Source organism: Egretta garzetta, unplaced genomic scaffold (genome assembly GCF_000687185.1).
Source record: "Egretta garzetta isolate BGI_Z169 unplaced genomic scaffold, ASM68718v1 scaffold161, whole genome shotgun sequence".
NCBI lineage: Eukaryota > Metazoa > Chordata > Aves > Pelecaniformes > Ardeidae > Egretta > Egretta garzetta.
In genome coordinates, this window is record NW_009258754.1 from 3,905,617 (window position 1) to 3,915,423 (window position 9,807).

General features: G+C 37.5%; 1 protein-coding gene across 1 annotated transcript in view; it reads left to right on the forward strand.

Moving 5' to 3' along the window:
• Positions 1 to 966: 966 nt before the first annotated feature.
• Positions 967 to 9,807, forward strand: part of NMNAT3 (nicotinamide nucleotide adenylyltransferase 3) — a 21,026-nt gene continuing 12,185 nt past the window's right edge. Inside the window, exons 1-2 of the mRNA XM_009649137.2 lie at positions 967 to 1,026; positions 3,391 to 3,527. Coding sequence (XP_009647432.1) covers positions 3,419 to 3,527 — 109 coding nt within the window. The 5' untranslated portion in view covers positions 967 to 1,026; positions 3,391 to 3,418. The remainder of the gene's footprint in view (positions 1,027 to 3,390; positions 3,528 to 9,807) is intronic.

Below are 9,807 nucleotides of genomic sequence, written 5' to 3' on the forward strand. Positions count from 1 at the left end.
TGTAGGGAACAAATTAATCACAGATTATTCATTTAACAAAGTACATTATTGATATTATACTTGGGTGACTTTTTGCAAGCATATAGCAAGTAATTGGTGCAAATTGATATTAGCGTATTTAAATTGATTGCAGATTTCTTGGTCTGTAGGCCATTTGGCAAGAGAGACAACTTAGTGAAGTGTTCAGGACTGGCTTAATGGCTTCTTTTCATGGAACATACGAAATAGAAATGTATTCCCCTGGCACAATGTGCACTCAGTAAATGCCTGATAACAGCATGGTCACCTACTTGTTTGTAGCTTGTATTCAGTTGGTGAAACTAGCTAAGGACAGTCTGCTGCATGTGTGTAGGTAGAATGCACGTGACTTTGAACTGAATGTTTGTAGAAGCCTGTAACTGTAGGAACACTGGGATGCTGTAGCACTTAAAGGAAGTGTGACTGCCACTGTGTCACATCAGGTCAAAAGGCTTTCTCTTCTGTTTAAAGTTCTGTGTTTAAAGTTTTTGCCTCTGTTTTGATTCCTCAAGACAGCTTAGCTGAAAAATCAGTTAACTCTCCTTTTTTTCTGTTATTTTGGGTGGTGTTCAGGTGATTTTAAGCCCCTAGTTGGTTAATAACAGCCAGATAGTGGCTGAATCAGAAAGTTTTGCTAGAAATTTCTAAAGTTGTACTGCACCTGTTGAGTAAGTTTAGGATACACTATATAGGGGATAGTAGGAATAAAAATGCTGCTGTTTTGATTTTTATTTACATATGTAGATATTTTATATATATGGGGGTGTGTATATATGTATAAAAACATCTTTTGAAATGCTTCTCTGCTACATTTACTATTAGTACTTTCTTGGTTTGATTTTTTTTTTCTTTTGTCTTTTTTGTTGTTGTTGTTTTGGTTTGTTTTTTTGAGTTTCCATTAGCAGTACCATCTGGTTATCATTAAGAATGACAGGTTGAAGCCTTTCCCTAGAGTCTCTGAGGTATAAATAAGAGCTGCAATCAAACCATCCAACACATCTGTTTCAGGTGAGAAATAGAGAAGTCTATAGAAGTAAAAGCTTCTTTAAAAAAAATAAAAAGAGCTTATAACTTTTAAGATGGTGAAGGAAGAACAGCAAAGGAAATGTAAACTACACTTCATCAGAGCAGGAGAGGGGATATCGGAGCCGTCAACTAGCAGATGTGAGGGCTAGAGCCACTGTCAATATGTGTCATAGGGAAGAAAGGGTATGTGGTTTTCCCTCTGAACACGTATTTGTTTGAGTGAGGTGCTGACTGATATTGCTTGGCAGTTGGGTAAAGTTATACGACTGTGTCATTGATTTTAGGTTGTCATATAAGATTTTATAAGCCGGCTTGCAGGGCTGGGTGCTGAGCAACATCATTGTAGTTATTACTGTGAAAAGTTTCTGCTTCTAGGAAATTCTTAGTCTGGAATTAATTGATTTATCATTGAGAGTTCAGCATTGACTGATCTGTGGCAACAGAATCTATCTAACAAAAAGTTGAGTCTATAGGAGAACACTGACATGTTCTAGTAATGATTTCTTTTTCAGTTAATCACAGATACTAATGTTTTGCTACCTGTTTCAAGGCAAAAAAAAACCCTTTCCCCATACAATGAAGATACATTTACAGAATTGCTGATATTGAACAAAAGAACACTTTGAGTTTGATTTTTCTGAATAAAGAAGCTATAAAGTTTGCGTACAATTTTCACATATGAGTTTGTTAGTGTCTGTACAGGGTTAGTAAATCAGACTGAAGAGACTGAGTGCTGTGAAATGTGCTTTCTACAGCTGCTACATAAAATTGTTGCTAACTTTCAATGGCTGTACAGCCAGCGACTCTTTTCTCCCCTGGTATATCTCCCTTAGTATGATGGGAGATAGGAGAAATAAGTAAAGTAAATGATAACAGTATAAAAGAATCTTAATAGGTATATTCAGTACTAGATGGTCAAGATACAGATAGCATGTATGCCTCAAAGAATTTTCTCTGTAAAAAGTTTGCAAACTGCCAACATGTCACAGGTGAAGATATTAAAACGTCACTAGGTGCACTGAATGCTCTTAAATGGTAAAGTCCTAGCCTTTAGAGTTATAAATCCTCTGTAAATGAACTGATAGAGTTGGCAGCTATAAAACATAAATTTGATATTGATTTAACCATTATTGCTGATTTTTTCTAAGTAAGAAAAGGGGAAAAAATGTAAGGGAGTATAGGATTTGGAACAGTGAGAGGCAGGTTCTGAGCAACAGTGCTTTGGTACACTGCAGATGGAGAATAGGATTTGGCTAAACAGAGCACAGAATCTATACTGGATCTGGTCTGTCAACCCAAGACTGGCTTCTGAAGTTTGGGATGCAAATGTCTTCTGCAGAAACACTGTTACACTTGATGGAGAGGGCTGGAGGCCAGGGGAAGGGAGGAGAATGGTGTATGTATGATGTATGGGTGTGAGCACTGTAGAGATTTCAAATCTAGGAAAAGAAGAGAGCCCCATCTAAATATCGGATTCACAGATACGTATGTGGGACACAACTGTTCTTATCATGCTGGATATATTCTGGATGCGTTTTCAAAAGAGCTATGCAAATAAGTAGTTCCAAGCACAGCAACTAACTTAAACTGATTTCCACTGCATTTTTATGGAGATGACTGACATTTTAGCTAAGTTATATAAGGATTGTTTGTAAATGCACCTGCAAGCCTCCTCATTGCTCCCCACCCATTCACACTGTTCATAGGTTTTTAATGTCCCCGGTGTTCTCCTGTAACAGCTATAGTTTCTCCTCCCTGCTGTTCCCTGTCATTGATCCACCATCACCTGCTCTGCCATCCAGCAAAGAAAGTATACTGGCAATTGCTGATAATCTGGCTAGAAGTATGTGCTGGCTGGCCACCAGCTGCTGCCTGCTCACCTCTAAGGAAGTCAGACCTGGAGGTTTGGGTCCATTGTAAGAACTTATTTAAAAAAAAAAAAATCTGCTTTTGTAGCAGGCCTGCGAGTTCCAAAGTTATTAATAGGAGGTTGACAGACAAACAAAACCTTGTTTTCTGACAAAAGCAGGTTAAAAATAAAAACATGTAAAAAATCTGTCAGTTTTTAATAATAGTGACTATGAATTTCTAAAATACTTTCTAGCCATCTCTGTACATGGGAAAACAGAATTTGTTGATGCTATCCTAATTAATATCAAAGAACACGCGTGTTTCTGAGCTAGTCCTTGCTGTATGCTGTGGGATAGGACTGATCTTCTGATACTTTACTAGTGTTGTAGGACTACGCAGTTCTGAAAACAGTGCTGCTTTTAGTTTGAGGAACGGTGGGCAGACTGCTCTTTGTCAAGTTTGTCTTTTATTTTAATAACATTTTTTTTTCTTTAGGGTGGAGTTTTAATGTTTTGATGTCAGAATGAAGAGCAGGATACCTCTCATTCTTCTAGCTTGTGGCTCCTTTAACCCCATCACAAACATGCATATGCGTTTATTTGAGCTGGCTAGAGATCACCTGCACCAAACAGGTCAGTAAGGTGTTGTTAGGATCACACACACGTGGTGGTTTACTGTGAAAAGGAAGAAAGATTTTTAGCACTTGTTATAGATAAGCTGTCACTTTACAGCTGGCTTAATTTTAATATTCTTTATTGATCATTCAATATGAGGCTTTCATGGCATATTCAATATAGAAAGTCTAGCATTACCTCTTCCTTTGGCTCAGTACATAAACAAGTATCATAATGAGCGCTCATGCAAATAAAGTGAAAGTTTTATCAGCAGTTTTACAATTATATTCATGGAACAGGCTGAGCCTTGTGAAAGAGTATGCCTAACAATTTTGAAACTGAGAAGAAACATTTATGTTCAAATTTCATGCTTTTATGATACATTGTGTTTTAATATGAAGAAGTGTTATAGTTAGCAGTTTTTGACAGCCGGGTGAAACTGGAGAAAAGATGAAACGTTAATTATTCATTATCCATCTTCACAAGTTATCTCCCCTAGCAAAATAATTTCCTCATAAAGGAGATCAGAAAAGCTACATGTCAGCAGGCTAGAAAGTTTTGGCAACAAAAGAGAAAGGTGGGTAATATCAGGAACTTAAGCAAGAATCAGAAAAGCTCCTGAAAAGCATTGAACTCTAAACTTGATCAACTACTTAGTTGCTGAAGGTTTTATTTTTTTTCCATCTGGCAGCTAAAATACACACATATGTTTCTGGAAGAGGTTGGAAGGGAATCGTAGTTTATTGGAACCTGACAGAAGTTCCTAGGGAAGTGGTTCAGTAGGAACCTGAGCAGAAAATAATAGTAAAAGGAATTTGGCTGTCAAATTGTGGGGAGCGGGGGGAGAGAATCTGGTAACCCACTGATACCATTGTGGAGTAAAAGCAGCAACTACATGCTCACCATATACTGTGAGAATACTTTGACTTCCATGAGGAAGAATTACACAAATGGTTCTGTGGGCTGCCTCTGCAAGGCTCTATTGTCCTGTAACTGTAAAATTATTTTGTGGCTCCCATGGGACTAGAAATAAAGGGTTAAAAAGGGATTTGAATTGGCTTTTCTCACTATAATTTTGTAACTGCTTCTGCTGCCCAGCTGCGCAAGGGGTAGAAAGGTAATGTTAGACTAATTGGTACTTCTGTTTACATCATACATTACAGTCCAGTAACTTACGTCTTTATCTTGAAAGAAGGATTGAAGTGCAAAATGAATTACAATTCTGTCTAAATCACAATTCATTGTCTGGTCTGCTCCAGGGTCTGTGTAACAAGACTTCACCCCTTTCCCAGAGCAGTTTACTTAAAGAACTCTAATGAAAATCATATTAAAAATGCAATTTTGAAAAGCTGAAATGAAAGTTGTGCATTATATTGCACCTCTCTAACATCAGCGCTTAATTCTGCATAGGATGTGGCTTGCCTTTTGACTTCTTAGTTTAATGTGTGGAGTCTTACTGGTGTAAGTACTTCACGCATTAAAGAACGGGACTTCTTTTGTGTCTGGGTTGCCTACAGTGTTGTCATTGCATTTTCTGAATGCTTAACCCAGGATGTCTGCAAAGCAAGAATCCTGAATTAGCTTGTAGAAGCTTTATCCATCCCAAGTAGAGGTAGCTTTATTTGAAGTAACTGTAAATGTAGATATATGTGTTTATATGTATGGACACACAAATCTGGTATATGATCTTTCTTGCTATGGTGAAGACAGTTTCTCAGACAGAAGGGGTTGGAAACATGCTATAAAAATGGATTCTGGATGCCTGTTTTATGGCATTCCCATTAGTTGGTCATGGTCTCATGTTTTTAGTCCTGTTTCCACTTATGCAGTTACCCAGGGAAGGAGAGGAAAAATTGGAGCTTATTTGCTGAGAAGAACTAGGTGCAGACTGGGAGCTGATAGTGGGGCTGGGAGGACAATGGTTACACATGACTAAAGCTTGTTTGAAGTGAGGTAGTGGTCTGCTATATTCACAATGATTCCCTTCTCAGTGAGAACAATACACTTCCAAGCTAACATACACACTGAATGCCTGAAAAAGTAACTAGCATGAGTGAAGAATTAACTAGCATGAGGGGCGATGTTTCCTAGGCTGTGAGAATGACTTAATTCTGGTGCTACTTCAGTATTTCTGCTTAATCACAAATTGGGCAGAAACGATGAGTTGTACAATAGCTTGGCTGGAGTTGACTTCACAGTCAGGACTTACCGGTATGAATGACATGACTATCCCTGATGTGCATCTCACTGACATCACCAGTAATTCTGTCTGCCAGTTTTTTGCAGATCACTTCAGTTTCAAATGTTGTCTAATCTTATTTTTCATACATCCCTATTTTAAGTAGGGAATTTTATTGAGTTTCTGATACTTTAAGCAGTATCTGCCGTTTCATTGCCACATGTCAAGTCATTCATCCTTTTTCTGCTAATATCAGTTGACAAATCTTGTCATGCTGCCTTTTAAATACAACAGACATAGCTACGTGTAACTAAATAATGATTCTCCATATCTGGATTTTGTCTCTACTCATGTGAATTTGACTCTTTACACATCCTCACATATAGCTAGTATTTTCTCAGATTCAATCCCTTGTTTTAAAATTGTTTCTCAAAACTTGCACTGACTGTAGCAAATGCCTTTCCAGTCTGTTAATACCTAATGCCAAATGCTTTTATTTCACTTTGACTGTATTTCTCATTTGACCATAAAGTCCAAAGAATTAGTACTAGAATCAATCTAGGTAAGGTATTTAAAAACTTGTTTCCCCAGTATTGCCAGTAGAGGATACTTACATCACCAAGTTTCCAGATAAGTCCAAAAGGGGTTGAGGGCAAAGGAGGGGGGTATGAAAGATAAGATGCTTCTGTCTGTAACAAGACAGATGCAAGGGGATGGTGAAGGGCAATGAGTTACCTTCTTGTGAAAACTTTGGAAAAATGTGACACAATGAATGGGTTGTGTCAGATGCAGCACTGGGCAGCAGAGCTGAGAAGTCCAAGGAGTAATTAGTCGCTAACCAGACTTGGGAATTTGGAAGTTTATGTTGTTCAAGGGCTGGACTGATATTTTCAAGAAAGGGATAGGAACAGATGGTAACAGCAGCAAGTCAGCATAAATGCAGACTTCAATTTGTTTTCCTGCAACAATTCTGACAACTGGAATTTGAAAACAACACAAAACCCACCAGTTTGATCCTACTGTTTTGGTAGTGTGTATAGCAGTACAGATGCTTGATTGGCATAGGATCAGATCAGCAGTAGTTACTCACTACATATCCAATAAGTAGACAGACATTAGTTAAAATTAACTGAACTTAAAAAAATGAAAAGGAAACAAATCTTTGATTATTTTTTCATTACAAGATTTACAGCAGTGCTTGCTCAAATAGAGCAGTACTTGGTTAATTGTATTAGGCTTTACCCTTGAAAGATGCACAAAGAGGGATGCATGTGTGGCTTAGCATTCAGAAAGAATTAAAGCTATAGAGTGCACATCACAGAGGTGCAAATCAAAGCAGCAAAAGCATGAATCTTAAGACATCTCAAGATATACCACACCCCTAAAAAACCACTTCTGTTACATAAAACTAGGTTTTCTGAATCCTGCTATCAGTTCATACAGTTTAGATCCTAACCTTTTTCTGAATTTAAGGAATGTTTTTCTAAGTGGAAGAAGTGTAGGCATTGTTCTGTTCCACAAGTTTGTTGTCTTACTCTAAAACCTGGTGGAATAAGGGGTGGGCGTTCCCTGCTTGCGGTGGTATTTGTGTTATGCCCTGTATTTGATTTTGGAATCCTAGTCATCTGTTTTGTAGCATCTCTGAAGAGAACCATTGCTTCCCAGTCATGTTACATGGCAAAAGTCAGCTTGGATGAGAGCATTTCAGAATAAGGTGTCCTGTGAGTAGAGCTACAATACTTTGTTATTCACATTGTTACTCTCAAGATGGTGATTTTATCCTCCCTTTCTGGAGGAAACACTCACTTTCATAGCTGTCAAGATACTGCCTTTGCTTCTTTTTCTCCAAATTCAGTGAACTCTATAGACGTGAAGTTGTATTCTGAGGTCTTGATACGAAATGTTTATTATAAATGTGATGTGTGGAGACGATTCAGCATTTATTTGAGGACTGACCATTGTGCATGCTCAGTTACTCAGCTGTTGGAGGAGTTCCTGAAGTCGCAATATATTTGAGTGGCTGTCTGACTACAGAAGTAAATCTGCATCTTCAGGCCCTGTAGTTCACTCAGCCAGGTGGATATGATTTATGTTTGTCTAGATACTCATATGGCATCTGTCACTACAATTTTTGCACACCTCATCTAATTCAGTGAATGCATCTTTTAAGCACTCTGAAGTGGTGAAGGTAAAGTCATCCATCCTATGGAGACCTATCCTAAAAGATAGTCCATTACTGCTATGATATATTTTTTGTTTATGTTGAGTTTCAATGGAATGATTGCTGAATTGTTTACCCCTTTGATTTTCTTTCTGCTGAATTCCCTTCAGGTGGCTGAACATGAAGTAAAAAAAGTCTTGCCTATTTTCTTTTCCTTTTTTATGCATGGCAATCTCTACATACATGTCATGGGAAGGTAAACATAGGATGGTATCCTTTTGATATTTAATCTGAACAAAGATGTTAAATATCCTTCCCTCTGCCCCAGTTAATTAACATTTTGGTTTAAATGGAACAATCAAAAATCCTTGTATTTGTTCTCCTAGCATTAGTAGGCTGAGAATTCTGGGAGGATAACTGTTGGTTTCTTGTGAGTTCAAGGGAAACCATTACTATTATTTCAATACAGTTTTTTATCGTGATTTTGATGTACATGTAGTCACACCTCAAAGGCTGATAAAAGAAATTAAATAATCCAATTAACTAACCATATTCATAAAAGCAAGTGTGCCAGTGTTGTTTCAGTGAAGAAATGAAAACCTACATTAATGTAAGCTCTCATTGCATCTTAGATGGTTGGAACATGAGATTGTATTGTAACTATTTTCCAACATTGTTCACTTCTGATAGGAAGTTTTATATCATTTTACATTTTGAAATAGCTGCCACTTTCCTCACAAAGGAGGACTGATTCCTCAAACAAAGTGATTTTTGTTATTTACGTATTTGATGTTGTGTACGTACTATGAAATAAAATTTTAACTGTTCATTGGACTGTTAAATCTTAGATATGTAGGTAACATTATGCCCTTAGAACAGGTTTAATGAAGCAGCGAAAATGCTTATTCCTGGACAAACCTTCCAAAACCCCAACCAAAAATTTGCAATCCTCTGTCTTGAAATTGTTCACATTAATACACTGATATATAGAAGTTAGTGTCTTGTCCAGTGCTGAAAGGGAAATTGGGGCAGTCTCCAGAAAAAAAAAACGTAAAGCCAAGGGAATTTTATTTGGCTCATGCTTACAGACTTTGGACACATAGGACCAAAACCTTATATAGGTGATCAGCTAAAAACTGTCATCTTTATTAAGGTGTGTGGGGTTTGTGAGGAGGTTTTGTGACATTTGGTTTTCAGTGGGGTTTTTTTGTGTGTGTTTGGGTTGGGGGAGCGGGGGTGTTCGGGCTTTCGAGTGGGTCTGGAATTTTTCTCTTTTTTTGGTGTTTGGGGTTTTTGATTTGTTGGGTTTGGTTTGGGGCTTTTTTGGTGTTTGGATTTGGGTGTGATTTTGGGAGGGGGTGTTGGGTTTGAGGGTGTTCTTCCCTGTAGATGAGAGCTATATGGTCTTTAAACTAATGTCTGTATCTGCAGAAAGGGAAAATTGCCTATTTGAGTTGGTGTCACATTTAATGGATGTCATAGAAGCTACCAGTGACTCTAACTCTGGGGTTTTTATCTATTATAAAGTATAAGTTGGGAGAGCTGAACACTGAATGATAAGGAGTATCATTGTAACCTAGAGATGAGATTGGCATTCGTCTAATATTTTTATGTAAGCCTACATCAGCGAAAATTTTCAAGCTTTGGAGTTTTAACAGGAAGGTACCAAATGACATTAAAGTAAGTGTGTATGCTCATCTGTATCTGCTGTTTTCATTCATACAAAACCATAAAATCTTCCACACAGTAAACTTAGCATGAAGCATGCATCTTTTGATACTGTCAATACTTATGTCTAATGCACATTGGTATTGCCTGTTTATAGTGATGAGTAAATCTGAACTCTTATCTAGAAGATACCACTTGGGGTAGTTACTTTGGTATAAAGAATCAGGCTGGATAAATGGATGTGCCTAATTCTCAATTGTCATAGAAATGCAAAAGAGGCTTACATTTTG